General features: G+C 45.2%; 1 protein-coding gene across 1 annotated transcript in view; it reads right to left on the bottom strand.

Moving 5' to 3' along the window:
- SORBS1 (sorbin and SH3 domain containing 1) overlaps positions 1-21,735 on the bottom strand; it is a 279,021-nt gene that overhangs the window by 27,949 nt on the left and 229,337 nt on the right. The window contains 7 exon segments of the mRNA XM_030568445.1: positions 151-197; positions 1,758-1,925; positions 4,415-4,500; positions 8,021-8,196; positions 13,964-14,013; positions 15,293-15,394; positions 15,976-16,041. Coding sequence (XP_030424305.1) covers positions 151-197; positions 1,758-1,925; positions 4,415-4,500; positions 8,021-8,196; positions 13,964-14,013; positions 15,293-15,394; positions 15,976-16,041 — 695 coding nt within the window.

The raw sequence follows: 21,735 nt of genomic DNA, 5'->3' as shown, positions 1-21,735 counted from the left end.
TTCAAGGACTTGCTTTGAATTACTGGATCAAGAGACACTCCAGAAAGTCTTATTATACACACCAGTCTTATTATACATCCTAAATGTTGCATGATATGCAGAAAAAGCAGATAGGGAGAGATAGACACAATCATATCCAGATATACTCACTTTAATGTCTGTGCTTTGAAGTCAAACTTGGCTCTAGCAAGTCTCATCTAAAGATTGAAAACAACAAATTAAACAACAATTCTGTTTTCGACCCATTAGTGAAAAGGCTATGGAAATGCTTCCCAGCCATTTCAAAGACTAGAACAAATCTGGGGGTGAAACTAGCTGATCTTAGTTCAGATATTCTGCTGCATGCTTCTTGCACCAGAGTCCAGATCTGCTCTATGGATCTGAGAGAAGAACTTATCCCTCAATAGGCCAAGTGCCACCTTCTGGTATAAATGTAACTAATGGCAAGGAAAGCCCTACAGCAGGGAGTTTAACAGCAGTAAATGTTCAAACATGTGACCATGTCAAACCTTGCTGAACCTGACAACTGCCCCAGTAGCTACAATGAGTCTGTGGATTTAGGATTAAATTCCCCTTGGGTACAGGAAAAATATGCGGGCCAGCAGAAAGCAATAGGGTGATATTCACACCCCACTGAAAATCTATTGTCCACCTGCACCATGGCCCATGTACTACTATGGTCACTGTTTCAACTGGTAGGAAAGAGACAAAGGCCAAGAGGATCTGAAGAAAAATAAGCATGTGTCTAAAACTGTCTCAAGTTAGTTATAAAGGTAAATAGGATGGGATGTGTTAAGAGCACGTCTATCGACAGTGTTTAGGGTATGATTTTGTTGGCTGATTAAAATGGTCCTAAAATATTTTGATAATTTTTAAGCCACTATGGCAATGAAATAATAATATAAAAATAATTAGCAATTTTAGAAATAAAATAATTATAGTTGTTGGTAATATAATAATCATAATAACTAATATCTTGCACTCACATGGCACCTTTCATTCTGAAAGATCCCAAAGCACTTTAAAAACAATGGGTTCATTTCTGGCCTCAGTTACACCCATGCAACTGAGGGCAAAAGTTAGTCCTGCACACAGGAATCACCTCACTCATCACTGGGGTGAAATACAGCAGCTGTTTAACAGCACACAGCAATGATACACAATGGTTTAAGGCAGGAAGTGGCATTTGGCCACCTAAACACCTCAACTCTTGTGAAAAGTGCCATGGGAGGACTTGAAAAGTATCTCCTCCTTTGTCTCTTTTAGAAGGACTAAATCATGTAATGTTTAGGAAACATGCTGGGACTTCTTCCAACTCTTTTCTAGAGCAGCACTGAGCGTCTTTCAAAAGAAGGAGAACAGCATACTCTATTTCTAACAAAAATACAGGACAGTCACATGACCAGGATCAACAAGACATGAAGTTTCTAAGCATAAGGCACAGACAAGAAGACAATGTAGCAGTCTGATGCAAGGGATGTAAAATGCCTTTGATTCACTAAAAGTAGCTGATATTTAAACGCATGCATCACAGGTGTGCACCAGCAATTCTCAGCAGGCATGCTTTAACATATACAGCTTGGTATAGAAAGATCAATTAATTTACCAGGCACAACAGCCAAAGCAATTCTAAATGAAGCCAGAATGGGAAAAAAATTAAACATTCTCTGGAGAGCAAATGTCGGCCTAAAGCACAACATTGTGAGAGGCGAATATTGCATTGGGTCAAGCAGCAGACTGAGGTAACTATAACAGACCTCTGACCCAGATTTCCTCTTTGCTGTATCGTCTACATTTAGGAGGTCCCCAAACCGCTCATTAGTGATAAACTGATGGTGCGTTGGAATAACCCCTGTGTGCCTTCTAGCTGCAATATCAGCTTCTTCTTGCTCACGTTTAAGTCGTCTCTGGTCCTCTAAAAGTTTCTGCCATAAAATTGCATAAAATGGGCAGTAAATCATCTAGTTTAGGGCATTTGAAGACTGCCAGCAAATGTGACTTTAATAAAGAACTTCAGAGGTGCTGGCAAATAGCAGCAGCTTTAGAGAAATATATAAGATCAGTTTGATCAACAACACAATGGTTTCCAGTTGATTAGCTTGGCATAGAAAATACATTTCATTACAGTGTATTTAAAGAAGATCATTTATTGGTAGTTCTTAATGGGATCATTTACAATGAAACAACTCTGCATACCAAGGACCTGATCCAAAACCAATGGAAGTCAAGGGGAGTCTTTCCACTGACTTCAATGAGCTTTATATCAGGCCCAGATGGTCATTTAGGCACTTAACTCCCATTGACTATCAATGGAAGTTGAGTGGCTAAATGCCCTTTGTGACTTTGCAGATCTCCCCCTAGCTGCTTATGGCTCACATAACAAACATCATCTAGTAAAATGAGTAATTCTCACTAACCAAAGTATTTCCAGCTTCCCCATCCTTTGGCAGATTAGTGGAAATGAGGGCCCTTGATCCTGCATTCTATGGGCGTGAGTGTCCATCCACCTGGATCTGACTGCAGGAGTGTGGTCCAAGCTTTGTGCTAACTCACCCAAGGGCCTTAAGTGCCAGTGAATGCAGATAGTTGCTATTCATATATTTTACAATACAAGGAGATAGCAAAAGATGTATTTCCACAGAAACTAAAAGGAGGGCTTAAAAATATTTCAAAGCAAGATGTTAAAATTATTCAAACTCAGAATGATAACATGATTCTTCAATGAAAACATATCTCCCAGTTTAAGTCACTGGCTTTTCAGAGAAGCAGATAGGTGGCTAATTAAAATTAGTAACCTCCCAGAGTGCCAACAGTTTGTATCTTTCTTCAATATCGAATTTAGCCAGTGTTTGGAAAGACTGGGTGGTTCCCTTATGATGTTAGTTTGTATATATACTTGGGTGCCCAAACAGAGACATGGTAAAGAGGCCTGGTTTTCAGAGATGGAATATTCAGCACTTTCTGAAAATGAGACCCATTTAAAATGTCTCAAATTGGGCACCTAAAATTGGGAATACCCCAAATCACTACTTGCTTTTGAAAATCTTGTCTTTACTAATTAATACTTGGCTGAAGAGACCATGTTAGCTTATAGAAAGATCATTTTGCCCTCCTATAAAGCACAACTGCTGAATTATAACAACACAGTACATCCTCACTGTATTGCCCTTCATTATTATGAACCTTGGCCATAACGAACTCAGTCCCTGGATCCCAACTACAGTCCCAGAGCCCCAGCCCCACTGTGCGGGGCTGACAGCCAACTACCTGGAGCCTCACTCCTGCAGGGGCTGACTGCCTGGAGCCCTGACACTCACAGCTGAAGTTGCAAATGCTACCTAAACTCACCCTCCATGACTGACTCCTAGCCTCAGGTATCATTATTAACAATAAATTAATGTAGCGAACACTTTTATCTAAAGCCACTTCATTAACTTACCCCAGCATCAGAGGGGTAGCTGTGTTAGTCTGGATCTGTAAAAGCAGCAAAGAATCCTGTGGCACCTTATAGACTAACAGACGTTTTGGAGCATGAGCTTTCGTGGGTGAATACCCACTTCCTCAGATGCATGTGAGGAAGTGGGTATTCACCCACGAAAGCTCATGCTCCAAAACGTCTGTTAGTCTATAAGGTGCCATAGGATTCTTTACCCCAGCAGCGTATCATTCATTTTGATTGTCCTTTTGCTCTAATGAATCCCTGGCTATTATGAACAAAAGGCTTGGATTCCAACAGGTTCATTAGAGCAAGAGTGAACTGTACTTCTCTCACAGATCTCAAAGTACTTTGCAAACATTAATGACCTCTCATGTAATCCTTGCATGGTTGGTAAGGATTATTATCCCCATTTACATACTGGGTAAGCTGAGGCTCCGAGAGGTCAAGAAGAGACTAACCCACGGTCGTAAAGCAAATCAATGGCAGATGCAGTAATAGAAATCTGGAGTCCCTTATTCTAACTACTACATAACAAGAACAGGAGTACTTGTGGCACCTTAGAGACTAACAAATTTATTTCAGCATAAGCTTTTGTGAGCTACAGCTCACTTCTTCAGATGAATAGAATGGAACACACAGACAGGAGATATTTATACATACAGAGAACATGAAAAGGTGGAAGTATGTATAAATATCTCCTGTCTGTGTGTTCCATTCTATGCATCCAAAGAAGTGAGGTGTAGCTCATGAAAGCTTACGCTGAAATAAATTTGTTAGTCTCTAAGGTGCCACAAGTACTCCTGTTCTTTTTGCGGATACAGACTAACACGGCTGCTACTCTGAACACTCTGAATACTACATAACACTTCCTCCATAAGGAGGTACGAAGATGCAGAGGCTATGTAAGGCCAAATGGTGTACTTCCTGTATATTTAGCTGTTAGAAATGTTTCTAAACCACAAGGATGGGCTTTACCTCTTTATCATCATGACGTCTACGAGTAATTTCTTCTGGAGTTTCCATGTAATCGACTGGTGCAAAATGCCTTGGTGATTCTGAATCTACTTCAAAACAACACAAGGCAGTTAAAAAACAAATGGACTTATCTCGCATCACCAGAAAGGAAAAAAAATATTTTGACAGCACTTTGATTTGCTTCCATTAGAGCTGAAAGGATTTTCAGTTGTTGTTGACCAAATTCTCAGTCAAATATTGATAAAGTTTTGGATATTTTTTTTTCCCTTTTGGGCTTGTGAACACATATTGAAACAAAGGATAACACAGAGCTGGGAAAGCGAGTAAAAACATAAGACTTTGTGAAGAAAATATTTGCTGCCAATGAAATAAGATTTAGCATATTACTGTCACCACCCATGCAAACACATACAAACATGATTGCACACTCAGAAACACAGAGACACAATTAGACCTGGAGGAACTGCTCCTTAGAAAACTAAATCAACTGGGTTGATGTGTTCTATTCGCACATATGCAAGTGATACAGGATTAAGACTATCTCATTGCAAGATTCTCACATCCTAGGAGTTGCCTTTGAGACAAACTGAGCTGGATGGCGATTAGAAAAGGCAGCAGAAATTTTTTTTCAGAAGTGCAACTGCTAACGAGTTCTGAACAAAAATGCTAAGCAAGACATGTAAAGGACATCAGACACACGAGGAAAATGAGCATTGGATGATGCAGAGGCAGGTCAACAAAAAATAGGGAGAAAAAAGCAAAGTGGGAAGACAGATAAAGTAACAGTGGTAAAGTACACAAATAGCCACCTCCAGGGTATGTCCTGAGTTCATTTTGTGGGTTGTTGTTTCTATCCAAGCTGTGATAGAAAGTGTATGGAACAATATTCCCATTATTAAAGGAGTCTGGCATATCAGCTCGGAGAATGGAGCTTTCTGGACTGGATTCCATGCTAGGGAAATGGCTAAGCCTTTCCACAATGTCAAAGGAAGACAGGCGTCTGGGGGCCAGAGGTCTGTCTTCACAGCACCGTCTGTGCAGGGAGTAGTGACTCTTTTCCGTCTGGCACCCTCGTGGCTGAGCTGCATTGTTCTGGTTCTCAGTGCTGTATGCCAGCGGGACTCCAAGGCAATCCGTGGGCGAAGTCTTTCTCGGGTTGTGCTGGAAGGGCTTTTTCAATCTGAAGGGAAGTGGGCTCATCAGATAGACATTTCTGGGGAGTGCGTGCCTGTCCCTCTGGGCATCCCCTTTGGAACTGGGGTTCTTGGAGGCCTGCTGTTGCTCGTGCCTACGAATGGTGGTGAACCTGGTGTAGGAAGCCGGGCAAGCTCCTTTGCATTTGTTTAATTTATATTTCTGGGGCCTGTTGGCATGGCTGAGGCTGCCTCCGCTGTCGTTGGATGTGTTCGACTGGAGATCAGTCTCATCCGTGCAAGCCGAGAGTGTGTCCATGGGGACAATGTCACTGAGATCTGACACCAAGTCCTCCATGTTGCTGCAGGAGTGAGAGGAGTTGTCGGCCATGATGACAGCATCCTCTTCTTCTTGGTTTGGCTTTGGCGACTCCAGGAGGGATTCTGCTGAATAGGCTAAGCTCAGGCAGCTCTTAGACTGGGGAGAGGTGGGCGATTTGCTTTGCCCACTGGAGAAGTCAAGAGCAGGCATGGACCGGGATCTCTGGATCAGCTGCTCGAAGGCGGTGATGCGGGATGAGACAGTGTCTTTGGGGATTTGCTCCAAATTCTCCCGACCAGGGCTCTGCTCACTCCTGTCCCTCAGCTCATTCTCAAACTGGGATGCAATATCCCTCACGCTGCAGGATGAGATAGTGCCCAGGTGGATGCTGGACCTGTTGATCTGATGCATATTTTTATACAGCATTGTAAACTCCATCCCACTCTTCCTGGGAAGGTAGCCCTTCCTAGAGCTGGTGCTGTACTCCTGCAGGCTCATAGTGCTGCTGGATTTGGTGACATATTCCTGCTTCGATTGCATTGAAAGATTTTCTACGCTTTCCCCATTGACCAGGAAAGCTTTTTTGTTATCAAATAAGGCACTGGAACTACGAAGGTTCTCACAGCTTTGCGCTTTCTCATGAGGCAGCAGGATACCCTTTGTGTCCTGCACAAGAGCAGCAGGAGCAGCTAGTTTGGGTTTGAATTTGGAAGGAAGGATTTCAGTAATGCAGGCTTTTGCAGCTGATAAGGGCTTCTTATGTTTACATGCATGACCTAACATACTGGTATGACTAGCGTTAAAGGTTCGGCTATTAACTGAAGAGGGTGCAATCATATGAGCATTCCCACCTTTCTGATCCACTGGTAAGCATGCAGAATAAAATAAATACAACCTGTTAGCTTAAATGCTGGAAAGCTATTGAGAAAGGAGAGATAACATGCTTGGATGTCACAAAATGCACTTTAAAAAACTGGTGTTCAAAAGAAAGAAAAGCAGAGAGACAATGCACAAGCCACGCTATAAAAGCGAGTGCAAAGATACAGCAAAATTCTGCAGTGCTGTGGAGTTTCTAAAATCAGAAGAAGGTCTAGATTCAGGCCAGGAGTACTTGTAGGGCCCAGTCCTGCCAAATGTTGAGCATCCTCCACACCATGCAAGAGGCAACTCAGCATCTAGCAGAATGCGGGCCTCAGCAAAGATGCAGAGGGAGTAATATTGCAAAAGCAGCCTCACTGTGAGCCAGTGATCAGACCAACCATGGTCCTGCCCACACAACAGCTGCCAAGTAAATTATTCCTACCAGGGACAGGCAAGTCAGGGAGTGTCTGCACTAAAATAAGTGGACCAAATCTGCTGGCCCTCGGCAATTGTGTTCGCTGGGGAATGGCTGAGTATGCTTTCTGCACTATTTGCACAGCTATGTTTGCTGAAAGCAGCTGGGAGTGGGAGATGAAGACAGAAACTCCCAGGTGTGATATGCTATTTTGTAGGAGGACTGGCTTGGAAAACAAAAGAACCAGTTCCTCTGCCTCCAGCCATTTTTAGCTTACAACCAGCTCAAGAGATGCATCAGGTTTCTCACCTGTCCCAGTATGCTGCAAACTCAAAGGTGGAGGCTCAACAGTGCCACCAGTCTCTGCTGGCCTGGCTGTTCTCTTTGTCTCTCATGGGCTCCAAGGCTATTGCCAGGTCAAGAGGCGTCCCATGCTTCGTTGAGCCAGGAAAGCCCCAGAGTGCATGGTACTGAAATAATGCTCAGGCCAGCAGACACTGCTTGACCTGATCAGACTGCACACCAGGAACAGCAGCAACAGCAAGGTGGCGGGAAGAGGACATGGGGGTGCTGCAGGGAGGAAGAAAAAGGGGAAGGTGGTGCTGGAAGACTGTTAGCAGTTGGAAAGAGAAATAAGGGAAAGCAAAGGGAAGAGTCCTGACCCTGTTGGTAAGCTGGAGTTGGTGGGGGTCGGGTTAAGGGAAAGCATGGCCAGGCTCGGGGGCGGGGAACAGAAAAGAGGATGAAAGGCAGAGAAGGACAGAGGAATGACAGGTAGACCTCACTAGGTTTGGATAAGGACCCAACCGCCTTTGGCAGTTCACCCACCTCACTGTGTGTAATGGAGGGAAGGGGTCAGTGCTCTGCTGACCTACCTTTAGTGGAAGCAGAGCTAGAAGGACGCTTGAGACCACTTAGCCCCTGCAGCGGGATATCACCACCTTCCAGCACACTTTTGTAAATCTGCCTTTCATTCTCCAAGCCAGCAGGGTCCGCTGGTGCTGGTTCCAGCTCTCTCCTTGCTGCCTGGTAGCTGGGTAAATAGGCTGAGCTAGAAAATGGGTTAAAAAAGAAAAGAAAGAGACTGATTTCTCTCTCTTCCTGTGTGCGTAGAGAGCATCATGAGCGGGTCAGAGGAGATCATTCGTGAACCTGTGCTCGGCTGTGCCTGTGATTCTTACACCTCTGCATGTCAATACAGCTGAGGTAAAATTTCTAGCTGAAGACTATGAACGTATTGAAATCACACTTGAAATACTTAGCATTGCTATAGCATCCTCCATTCCACTGTTTCAAGGAGTTGTACAAGCTACACCTCTCTTCACACCCGAGAGACAGGGAAGTATTATCCCCATGTTTTATAGATGGGGAAATGGAAATACAGAGAGGGCAAGGATTTGTCTAAGGCTGGGGTAGGCAATCTATGGCACGTGTGCCGTAGGCGGCACGCAAGCGATTTTCAGTGGCATTCAGACTGCCCGGGGCCTGGCCACCCGTCTGGGGGGCTCTGCATTTTAATTTAATTTTAAATGAAGCTTCTTAAACATTTTAAAAACCTTATTTACTTTACATACAATAATAGTTTAGTTATATATTATAGACTTATAGAAAGAGACCTTCTAAAAACATTTAAATGAATTACTGGCACGCGAAACCTTAAATCAGAGCGAATAAATGAAGACTCGGCACACCTCTTCTGAAAGTATCAGAGGTGTAGCCGTGTTAGTCTGGATCTGTAAAAGCAGCAAAGAATCCTGTGGCACCTTATAGACTAAGAGACATTTTAGAGCATGAGCTTTTGTGGGTGAATACCCATTTCGTCGGATGCATGTTTGCTGCTTTTACACTTCAGAAAGCTTGCCTACCCCTGGTCTAAGGGAAGGTCTACACTACAGCCAGGATTGATGATCTGAGATCAATCCACCAGAGGTCGATTTAGCAGGTCAAGTAAAGACTCACCGAATCAACTGCAGATCGCTGTCCAGTCGACCCCTGTACTCTACTCCGACAAGAAGAGTAAGGTATGTCGACAGGAGACCCTCCATAGTGTAGACCCTGCTGTAACTCGACCTAAGGTACCTTGACTCCAGCTACATTATTCATGTAGCTGGAGTTGTATTGTGTAGGTCAATTTATTGCGTTAGTGTAGACATAGCCTAAGGCTACTCAGTACTTCAGTGGCCAAACTGGGAACAAAAACCAGCACCTAAGCTTCTGCTCTAACCACTAGTCCTTGCTGCCTCCCATTCACAAATAGAATAGACTGTTTCAAATTTGAAACAGTCTATTCCTGGGGTTAAATTCTGCCCCAACCTGCATGGCAGATCTTAGTTCTTACATTCTTTTCTGTCCACATGCACAGAGCTCCCCTGTAGGGAGAGCAGAATATTGGAGTCCAGATCTGCCAGGCAGATGCAAGAGCAGAATTCCGTCCCTGGCATTAGACTGTTAGATTTATGTTAAAAATAGATGTGACTTCATTTGCTTAGGCCAATAGATACTAAGGTGATTGATTACAACTCCATGCAGGCCAAGGTTAAGGAATCTCCCCAAAGGTCTGAATCTGAGAAGCAGTTTGCTACCTAATATTATTCCTACAGCTCACTGTTCTCTCCCAGACACAAAAGGTCGGCATTGTTACAGGATAAATGACTTTTCCAGAGGCAGAAGACATGCTAAGCAGTCATCCAGGTTGGGTGTTTCATAAGAGCAGATCTCATCTGATACCAGTGCTTGATAGGGTTGCCAGGTGTCCGGTTTTCGACCGGAATGGCCAGTCGAAAAGGGACCCTGGTGGCTCCAGTCAGCATGGCTGACCGGGCCATTAAAAATCCTGTTGGCAGGGCTGGCAGGCTCCCTACCTGGCTCAGCGCAGCTCCCCGGAAGCGGCGACAGTTCCCTCTGGGTCCTAGGCAGAAGGACAGCAATGAGGGCTCCGTGTGCTGCCCCTGCCCCACCCAGAGCGCTGGCTCTGCAGTTCCCATTGGCCAGGAACTGCAGCCAGCAGGAGCCGTGGGGGCAGTGCCTGAAGGTGGAGGCAGTTTACAAAGCCACCTAGCCGCACCTCTGCCTAGGCGCCGAGGGACATGTTGCCACTTGCGGGGAGCCCCTGACATGAGTGCCACCTGAAGCCCGTACCCCCAAATCCCTCCCACTTTCCAACTCCCTGCCCCAGCCCTCAGCCCCCTCCCGCACCCACACTCTTTCCCAGAGCCTGCACCCCGCAATCCACTCCCCTGCCCCAGCCCCTCACCCCACCCACACCCAAACTCCCTCCTGCAGCCCGCATCCCTCCTGCAGTCTCCTGTGCTGCAGCTCAGAACCCCCTCCCACATTCCAAACCCCTTGGTCTCAGCCTGGAGCCCCCACTTGCACCCCAAACCCTCATCTCCGGCCCCAGCCCAGAGCCCGCACCCTCAGCTGGAGCCCTCACCCATCCTTGCACTCAACCCCCTGCCCCGATCCCCATCCCACACCCTGAACCCGCATTTCTGGCCCCAGCCCAGAGCCCACACCCCCAGCCCAAAGCCCATATCATCCCACACACAAACTCCTGGACCCTGAACCCCCTCCTCTGCCCCAACCACTGCTCCAGTTCCGAACCCCCTCTCGCATGCCGAACCACTCGGCCTCAGCCTGGAGCCTCTTCCCACACCCTGAACCCCTCATTTTTGGCCCCATCCCAGAGCCCATATCCCCTCCTACAACCCAACCCCTTGCCTCAGCCTGGAGCCCTCTCCCACACTCTGAACCCCTCTGTCCCACCCTCCAGCCTGAAGCCCCCTCCTGCACCCCAAACCCCTCCTCCCCAGTCCCACCCCAGAGCCCGCACCCTCAGCTGGAGCCCGCACCCCAACCCTGTCTCAGCCTGGTAAAAATGAGCAAGTGAGTGAGGGTGTGGGAGAGTGAGCAACAAACGGAGGGGGGATGGCATGAGCGGGGTCAGAGTTTCGGAGAAGGGGAGGAGTGGGGGCAGGGCCTCATGGAAGGGATGGGAAAGGGGATGGGGCAAGACTGTTCAGTTTTGTGCAGTTAGAAAGTTGGCAACCCTAGTGCTTGAGCATCTTCCGCCAGACACTCCACAATGACAATAATGATAAGATGAAATCTTATTATAACAAAGCTATACTGAGGACAAAGTATGACTCCTGGTAAGTTAAAAAAATATCAAATCACTTACTGATTTGAGGAAATCATTTGAAAGTAGGCTAAGATTCCATGATTCCCAGATGTATATCTGATTTGTGTTAGCAGCAATAACATACTAACAGATAAATGTGTGTGCTTGGTTACTTGGGAGGGACATGGTGCCTGATGGGTACAGCTTCTTTCAATGCCTCAGAAAGCCATTAATGGAATTGGAATTACCAGACATTTGGTCCTTTCAAAGGATTTCAGTTCCTGGATGGGGGAGGAGATCATGAGAAGACCAGATCTCCCATTAGTTAGGGCCCTGGGGTAATAACAGAGCTAGTGAAAAACAAAATACAAAGAAAGAAGGGAAATCTGTGGCTTCCAGGCAAAACTCCTATTGGCTTCAATGGGACCCACAGCCAGAACCACAGAAGGGGTACCACAAACACAGCACTATGCAGCCTGAGTCAGGTTTACCCCAAAGTCTGGTTGTCAGGTTCCTGAGGAGCCCAAATGGGCAGCCCCAGTGATTACAGGCTGATATTTACTTCTCTGAGGTTCACAACCTGGGAGTGGGAAATATTTTAGCTCAGTAATTAAAGACCAATGACCCAGACGATCCTCTCTTGGGGAAACATCTGTGGGAGAGGAAGTGTCTGGGAGACTCCCATTGGCCCATTGTTGACTTCTCCCCACTCATTTTCCACCTTGTGAAACAGGCTGCAGGGTCTGCATCCACTATCCATGGGAGGCCAGAGTCATCTGCATGGAGGCACTATGACTCTGGCTTTGGCAGCCAGCAGCATCCCTGTGCCATGACAGCTCGGCTCCACTAGAGCCACACTACAAAGGATTCTCTGATCCATGGTCATCCAGGGGAGAGGGGTGGCTCTGCAGAAAAGACAGTACAGCCCCAGCCAGCATTACCTTTTCCACCTAAGCTCCACAGGGCTGGAAGGGGAACAATGTGGGACTCCTCCCAGGCTACCCATCCCATCCTCCACCTTCCCCTCCCCCAGCACAGATCCCCAAGTGCTTCAATGGGGGCAGGAAGCGAGGGGAGCCTGTGCTGCTAGAGGTAGCACCCCATGCTCTTCCACTGAGGCAGATCCATGTGCAGAGAATACCTTCCCCCCTGCATGCAAATCTAGAGAGAATGATCCCACCCCATGAGCTGAGAAACAAAAGATCAGGCAGCTCTTCATTTCCACCAGATGTGGTGGGAGTAAGTGAAGTGCTAGCATTTGAAAATCTAGCCTTGGTGCTACCTAATATAATGTAATTATTTGTGCACCTACATAACTTCACATATTAATGTGTATACAGACTTTTGACCATTGTACCAACAGTAAATATTGTGAGAAGAGATACATATGGGAAACTGATTAAATAGAATTAATTAAAAAAAATAGAATGAAACAAACACTTAATCTATATAACTGCTAATTATGAGATTATAACCACTCCACAGAGTTCGAGGGAGGCCAAATTCAGGAATTTTGGTTCACCGCCCTCGCCAGTAATGAGCATATAATTTATTTATGGAGACCCCAACTGAACTTCTACAGCAGTCAATGGTGGAGTTTCCTTGGACTTTGGTGAGAATTGGATAGGGCCCTGATGGAAGAATGAAGCATACTGATTTCAGCTGATGGAAGTGATCCAGGAAAGTAGCAGTCAAGGTTATCTGATGTAAGGGAAAGATTTACAAGACTTGGAATCCTTTGAGTGCAGTCAGGAATTCAGAATCCTTACCAGCCATTGGCAAACATAAGTGATACTTATATATTTTGCAACACACTCTGATGTCATTTAGTGTTATTAGCCTTCCTTTGCGAAAATAAAAATAAAAAAAATCATGAAATAATGGACTTGATAAGGCCAGGACACCTTCCAAATTAAGATAATGGAAGGAAATTCCTTTGCAAAGTGAACCCAGGCAAAAGCGAACTGTGCAAAACTAACTGTATAGAATTCCAAAACCACATATCATAAAAGGTCAGGGAAGACGAATATACATGAAATTTGCAGATATAAGAGAGGAAAACATGCTCTTCCCTACTCCCCATCCATCTGGATTGTATAAGTGTGCCTAGATGGAATACTACACATTTGTTTCAGTTAAAGAGAATAACAGGTTAGCAGGGAGGTGCTGGATCCCCAGCGGTGGTAAATTGGCACATCTAGCTCTTGAATTTCCCTCCATCTTTTACAGTAAACTGGCTCCATCTGCAATGCATCTGGATAGAGAACATCTCCTATTGAATCTTCCTCTAAAACAGCAGCATAAAAATTGCAGTCTGATAATTATTTAATTGATTTCTTTGCCTAGAAAGTTGGAGGTGGGACCACTCATTGGCTATTTGCAATCAAGATGACTAGACATTTTATGTTTCGTATAGCATGATCAATTATTTGTAAATTTAATGTAAGAGAAAGTTACAGTTTTGTTTGCTTTTTAAATAGAAGGCATGTAGAACAATGATCGTTTCTTGTTTGGCTACCACTAAACAATAATTATACAATAAAATCCAACTTAATTCAAAATTATATAGCTGACCTTCTACCCTCAACTAATCTACAAATTATCACGCTAATATTATCTGCATGTGTCACCAGAAAGAGCCCCTTCCAAGAAGTCCCATAACTGTGAAACAAAACAAACAAGTGGTTCTAAAACTTACTAGGATGAGTGGTCTGAAGACATTTCCAGAGGAGTGCTGCTTGCTGTACTCTGCAAAAGTCCAAACAAAGAAGTCATTGATACACAAAGAGATGCAAAGAGAAAGAAAAAGGCTTGCTTACTGCTATACCGGCCTTCAGAAGACATTGAGATTTCAGTTTAAATGCAATCTAATACATCAATGTCTCTGCAGAAGACCAACAATTTTCTTGGGGTCCTTCGGGGCAGCAACAGGTTTTAAGCATAGCCGATGCCTTTTCACTGTGCCTACTCTATTGTCTGCGAATGAGTCATTGTGAATAAAGCCAAAAGCTAGAAGAGAGAACCAGCCGGGCCAGGAACAGGAGACACATGCTTATAATTATTTCCCCAGGCTTTCCCCTTACACCCTCCGCCCCCGTTTTCTTTAAAGGTACATCACATTTCTGCAGCATAATATATTCCTCAGCGTTCAAATCAATATCATCCTGCTAACAAGAAAAGAAATGGCTACGCCTGGGTTCCTTCCTTAAGGTGCAATGCCAGCTGCACAGCTTCAGTAGCAAAAGCCAGCTCCCATCAGCTCACTTTTAATCCAGCTATTGCTTCCTAGTCACATTTTTTAATAATTTGAGGCAATTTTGGAAGAAATACTGTTTACTTTTTAGTCTGTCTCTCCCCCTGTCCCCATATATAGATTCATAAACTGGAAGAAATGCAGATGATATACAAAAGCTAACGAGGCCTTTGAAAGAGCAGCTTCCAAGTTCCAATCAAAATTATTGTAGCTTTAAAATAATAATAATTGGAGCATTATCGAATTAATCTTTCTAGTCTAGGATTAGTTCTCATCAGGTCAGTGGCGATGGCTACTCTGCTCAAGAAGGCCACACTGATTGCAGCTTAAGGACAGTTGCATAAAATCTCTTGCAAAAAATCCAGATCTTGGGGTAGGTACAGCATCCTGACATAGGAGTAGGGTATGTGTGAAAAAACGTGGGAAGGTGGATCGCTTGAAAGGCACAAGATGGTGATGTGACGTCAACCAAGAATTTAAAGCCGATTGCCGCTGCCTATTCATGTGAAAAATAGTGAGGGGGTTTTGTAGAGACACCAAACTCCAAATAAACCCTAGAAGAGGGGGAGGGGGAAACACTGTAGCTGAAATGGATTTCGAGCCAGATTATCAGCGTCATGTTTTATCATTTCTGACAGCTACACAGCAAGCCATGCAATCAGAATGGTTGGGGCATTATGGACCCCAACCTCATTTAATAACCATCCAGCAGTGAATAGAGAGAGCAGAGAGTTGGGAAACAGGGATTGGCAGCATGAAAAGAAGAGGAAATACCTTCGGTGGCTTTTTATCTGGCGCTCTATAAAGCTTCTCCATTTGTTCTAAATCTGCCTCTAACTCAGTCTGGTAGAGGTAAATGTCTTTTTCTAGATCAGTCTGGTTAAAGAAGGAGAAGAAGAATGGGAAAAATAATGCTTAGGGTTAGGGGAAAACAAAGGAATGTTAATTTTGAAATAAAAGAGCCTTTTTATTGAAAAAAAAAAAGCCAAAGATGGTACAGATAAGACACAGAAATTCACCAGCAATTAATCACTTTTCAATAATCACAGAAGCAATAGTTCTAGGCATTTAATATTTACATTCAGAGATGCATCAGGCCTGCTGGAATCTAACTGTAAAAACCATAAGTATCATAAAACCCACCTGTAAAAAAACCAAACAACAGATGATACTTTAACATCGATGCAATATGCTGTTAGTACAATTATCATTGCAGGTCAAAAACACAAAACAACCACTCAACTTTATGGAAGACTATGTTTTAAAGACAGCTTATTGAAACGATTTACTGGCCAACTTAATTGTTAGGATAATGAGTTCATGCCAAAATAAAAAAAATAGTCACCACCTACACACTCACAAAACCCAAACAATGCCAGATTAACCCCCCCCACACACACACCCACACCCACACACAGACAGCATACTGTGGTACAACATATGTGAGACGGAATTACCTTTCTATCCTCCCTAGTAAGTATAGAGCAATCTCCAGGAGTATAATCCCATATCTTTTTTGGAGGCTGATGGAAAGCAGAGGAGGAAATGAGGAAATGAAGATAAGGAAAGACATCACAGAGAATATGGAAACTGGATTAGAACACAGAGGGATACATTAAGGATTTGCATCAAAACTGAAAATAAAATTTAAAAAAAAAAGAGAGAAAAAAAGGGCAATCTGCTATAGCACAAATGCCAAAAGATTATGGAAGGCCAAGGGCACATGCACAATTTAGGGAGAGGTGTTTTAAATACTGTCTGAAGCCATTTTTTATTTTTATAAGAGGTTTTCATGGATTTTGCACCACCCAGAGGGAAGGCACAGGCAGTTGTAAAACATTCTAAACAAAAAACACCCAAAAAACCCCCAAAACAACAGCAACAACAACAAAAAAATCACAATAAGAAAAAAGTGTTTACTTGCTCATTCTTCTTTTCAAAAGGAAGGGGTAGAATAAGGGCCTTTCATAAATAAAAAGGAGACATATTTTCCCCTTCCATCCCTGCTCCCAACTGTAAATACATACCATGTTAATAAATGGCTGAATTTCCAGTGTTGGCATTATAGAGCAATGAGAATGCACAGGTGTTATTTTTCAGTTCATCTTTTTGGGAAGATGGGGGGTAATGAACTTTGCAAAAGAAAATTCAACCTACATTTTCTGGCTCTAGGGGTTTTGTTTGTTTGTTTTTAACTATGGTGGGATCAGTAGTGTTGCAGAGGCCTGTTTGGAATGAAATCCTTTTGTCATGATTTCCCTTGCTAATTGGATAATGCCATACACACACTTCCCAACAGCACAGCTCCCATGGGTGAAGCAGCTGCAAAGACTGTTTATTCCCTCTCAGTGAATCCAGAATAAACTTGCTGATCACATTACCAAACAGGAAAAAAAATGGCTTCTTGTTTTACAAACATAGGACAGTCCTAGGTGTTTACACTGTTCACATGGCTGTGGTATCTGAGCACCTGAGAGTCACTGAGAGAGACTAGAGAGAGCTCATCAGCATCAGTTTTACTGGAGGGGGAATTGAGCAGCAATCTTGCTCTGAAGTTCAGCTCCTCATCTGAATTTCTCCAAAGTTCTGGGATTGCCTGGACCTGGGTTTCTGGACTGCGCATATTTCTACTTTTTACTACCACCTTTTGGGCTGCAGACACTATAAATGACTATTACGAATCCCAAGAGGTCTGTTGTTGACAGTCATCAGTGTTTAGGGCTATGGAAGACAGTCTTGCAGAGTCAATGCGGGTCTCTCTTTCCCCAAGTCCTGCTTCCGAGTATTGGAGCAAAGAGCCAAACTGCAACTGCCCTACAAGTCCCTGGGTGAAGGTGCTGGTGTGTGTTTGACAAGCCGATGGAATTATTGACTGAATGTTATATTCTGTGGACAGGTCCTGTGGAAAATCAGAATTAGGGAATAAGCGTGTGGGGTGGAAGAATCTCAGTGATATATCCAAAAAGAGTCCATGCTGCCAAAGTGTCCTAAGCTCTACGGGCACTGAACATCGAATCCTATCCAAACAACTGGAGCATTGCCTGCACGGTCCCATGGGACTGGCTAGGACTGGATTGGGAATCCTGAGCCTCACTTCATCCATTCCAGGATGACTGCTGAGACTTGCTCAGTTAAAAGTCATGTTAACAGGGGACCTCTGATTAAACGTGATTTACCAGAGACATTCGATGACCTGGCCTTCTAGCAGCCTGGAGGAGCACTACTGCTGAAAGTTGTCAGCTGCTTTTTCAGACCAAGTGAGCAGCAGAGCTCAGTTTACAGAGCTGAACTTCAGTGAAGCGTTGTTCAACTTGCCACAATTTCCAGTCAGGGGCAGATTACACACAGACTAAAAGATCACACATTGCATCAATGAGATTGACGTAACGCTGCAGCACGGTGCATAGATCATGTGTGTGGACTCACAGGGCAGTTCCATCAGCCAAGTGGCTGCACAGCTGTCGCACAGCGCACTAACAGGAGCTGCCACAGGAGGGCATCAAAAATTTTCAAGACAGAAATATGAGGGAGCAGCTACAGCTACAGGGGGCACTTAGAAGCCCCAGAACACAAGACAGACTGGGCTAACAATTCTATCACTGTGTACGTAGGGTCAAATGTTTAACTGCAGTGATTCTCATTCACATGCATAACGTTAAGATGATGGAAAGGATTCCTCCACCAAGATCCCTTGGGATTAACTTAATTTCTTCTGAATGCAGGAGAGAGGTGAGGCAGTCATGGCATGGATGAATGGAAGTCTGGCAGGACTGTAGAAAGAAGGCCATTGGTGGGACTGCAGCAGGAGCTGGAAGGCACTGGTGGGCCTTGCTCCTTCTTATTTCCATTTTTCTACTTAGACCTCTTGCAGGTTCATTAATACAGGGGGAACTTCTCAGTGCTATCTACTCAAGTGGTTGCAAAAAACAGTTACCAACCTTTCATAATGGTTGTTCTTTGAGATGCATTGCTCATGTCTATTCCATGTCATATCAGGTGTGCATGTGCTATTCATAGAATATCAGGGTTGGAAGGGACCTCAGGAGGTCATCTAGTCCAACCCCCTGCTCAAAGCAGGACCAATCCCTAGACAGATTTTTGCCTCAGATGGCCCCCTTGAGAATTGAGCTCACAACCTTGGGTTTAACAGGCCAATGCTCAAACCACTGAGCTATCCTTCCCCCTGGGGAGTTTTCCCACAATGGTATCCTTAGGGTCGGCTTTATTGCCCCTGGAGGCCTGCACTCGTGTCGCTATAAGGGTGCCACCAGCCCCGTGCCCTCTCAGTTCCTTCTTGCCGTCAACTCCAATGGTGGGGTAGAAGGGAAGGTCATGGAATGGACATGAGCAACACATTTTGAAGAACAACAGTTAAGGAAGGTTAGTAACTGTTTTTTCTTCATCGCGTGCTTGCTCCTGTCCATTCCATGCCAGGTGACTCACAAGCAGTGTCCTCGGAGATGGGCTAGGAATTCATGAGCATGCCGACTAACACAGCTCTTCCAAAACTGGCATAAGCTCTGACCTGTTGGGTGATGGCATAGTGGGACGCAAACATGTGGACTGATGACCATGTCATGGCCCTGCAGCTGTCCTGGAGCAGAATGTGTGCCACGAAAGCTCCTGAAAATGCTGGCGCTCTCATAGAATGGGCCTTCATGATAGCTGGAGGCAGGACCTTTGCTTGTTCATAGAAGGCCTGGATACAGGTTGTGATCCAGGATGAGATTCTCTGGGATGACTCCAGGAGACCCTTTATTCTATCTGTGATAGCAACAAAAAACTGCGTAGATTTGTGGAAGGGACTTGTCCTGTCAATATAAAAGGCTAGTGCCCTTCTAACGTCCAGGGAGTGTAAGCGTCGCTCCTCTTCTGTCTTGTGCAGTTTCGGGAAGAAGACAGGCAGGAAAATGTCTTGGCTGACATGAAACTGCGACACCACCTTGGATAGAAAGGCTGGGTGGGGACACTGTTGGATCTTATCTCTGATGAAAACAGTATAGGGAGGCTCCAAGGTCAACTCAGAAACTCTCCTGGCTGAAGTGATTGCTACCAGGAAAGCAGCTTTCCATGAGTGAAACAGCAAGGAGCAGGACGCCAAGAGCCTAGACAAAATCAAGTTTAAGTCCCAAGGTGGAACTGGGTCACGAACCTGTGGGTAGCGCCTCTCCAACTCCTTAATGAACCTGCTAATCATCTCCTGGGTGAAGACCAATCTGTCTTGGATTGGGGGTGTGAATGCTAAGATGACTGCCTAATGAACCTTGATTGATGACAATGAAAGACCTTAGAGATACTCTAAGATGAACTGCAAGGAGGGATAGCTCAGAGGTTTGAGCATTGGTATGCTAAACTTAGGGTTCTGAGTTCAATGCTTGAAGGGGCCATTTAGGGATCCGAGGATTGGTCCTGCTTTGAGCAGGAGGTTGGACTAGATGACCCCTTGAAGTCCCTTCCAACTCTGATATTCTATGATTCTATCCTATGAGGCCTGTGCTGGGCAAAGGCTCCACTTGGCCATCCAGCAAGTGAAGTATTTCCACTTGGCCAGATAGGTGGCCCTGGTAGAGGGCATTCTGCTATCTAGAAAAACCTGGTGGATCTGCACTGAGCACGTCCTCTCCTCTGGATTTAGCCAGGCAGCAGCTATGTTGTCAAGTGTAGGCCTATGAGGTTTGGATGGAGGAGCCTCCTGTGATACATGTCTGGCCTGAGAGGGAGGAGCCATGGAGATGTGACTATGAGATCTAGGATCATGCCCAACCAAAGCTGGCAAGGCTATGCTGGGTTGACCAGGATGACCTTTGCCTTGTCCCTGTTGATCTTTAGTAGAGCCTTGCAAACTAAGGGAATCAGAGGGAATGAGTACAGCAGGCTGTCCAACCATGATCATAGGAAGGCATCTGAGAGAGAACCTTTGCCTTGAGCAAAAGCAGTGACATTTCCTGTTCTGCGCAAACAGGTCCACCTGGGGAGTTCCCCACCTCGGAGAGATGACACTGGCAACCTCTGATTGGAGAGACCACTCGTAGTGAGAGGAAAAAGATCTGCTGAGGCAATTCGCCAGCACGTTCCGCTCCTCAGGGAGGGGCAACGCCTCCAGGTAAGTGGAATGCTTCACGCAGAAATCCCATAGACCGAAGGCTTCCTGGCAAAAGATCTTGGAGTGGGCCCCTCTGTTTTTTGACATAAAACACTGACATGGTATTGTCTGTCTACTTTCACACTTTTGCCTGAGAGCTGTAGAAGGAACACTTTGAAGGCCAAGTGTATTGCTCTGAGCTCCTTCACATTTATATGTAAGGATATTAGTAAGAACGTTGCCGGCAGATCAAGGGAAGTGATTATTCCCCTCTATTTGGCACTGGTGAGGCCACAGCTGGAGTACTGCGTCCAGTTTTGGGCCTCCCCACTACAGAAAGGATGTGGTCAAATTCCAGAGAGTCCAGCAGAGGGCAATGAAAATGATCAGGGGGCTGGGGCACATGATTTATGAGGAACTTGGCTTATTTAGTCTGCAGAAGAGAAGAGTGAGGGGGGATTTGATAGCAGTCTTCATCTACCTGAAGGGGGGTTTCCAAAGAGGATGGAGCTCGGCTGTTCTCAGTGGCGGCAGAGGACAGAATAAGGAGCAATGGTCTCAAGTTGCAGTGTGGGAGATCTGGGTTGGATATTAGGAAAAACTATTTTGCTAGGAGGGTGGTGAAGCACTGGAATGGGTTACCTTGGGAGGTGGTGGAATCTCCATCCTTAGGGGTTTTTAAGGCCCGGCTCGACAAAGCCCTGGCTGGGATGATTTAGTTGGTGTTGGTCCTGCTTTGAGCAGGGGGTTGCACTAGATAATCTCCTGAGGTCTCTTCCAACCTTAATCTTCTATGATTCTATGATTCCATGATAGTTCATCCCATGTAAGGGTGTTTGAGGTGGGTCACAGGTTGGGGGGCTGGATTTGCAGATGGTGTTGTGCACCTCTGCTGGGATGCCAAGTGGCCCAGTGCAGGTCGCACCTCACTCCTCAAGTCTCTCTGGTCCCCCTTGGACACCAGAGAGTACCCTCTCTCTGTGCTTCCTCTGCGCTGGGGATGTTGAACAATGTAGAGGGGCACACCATGCCAGAGAAGCACTATGCACTGAGGCAACCATGCTCACTGCCATGTCCAACCGACTCAGCTCAGAGGCCAGTCTAAGCGCGGCTTCCATCAGCAGGGCTTTCAACC

Source organism: Gopherus evgoodei, chromosome 7, assembly GCF_007399415.2.
Source record: "Gopherus evgoodei ecotype Sinaloan lineage chromosome 7, rGopEvg1_v1.p, whole genome shotgun sequence".
In the NCBI taxonomy this organism is placed as follows: domain Eukaryota; kingdom Metazoa; phylum Chordata; order Testudines; family Testudinidae; genus Gopherus; species Gopherus evgoodei.
This window is presented reverse-complemented; position numbering and strand designations above follow the sequence as displayed.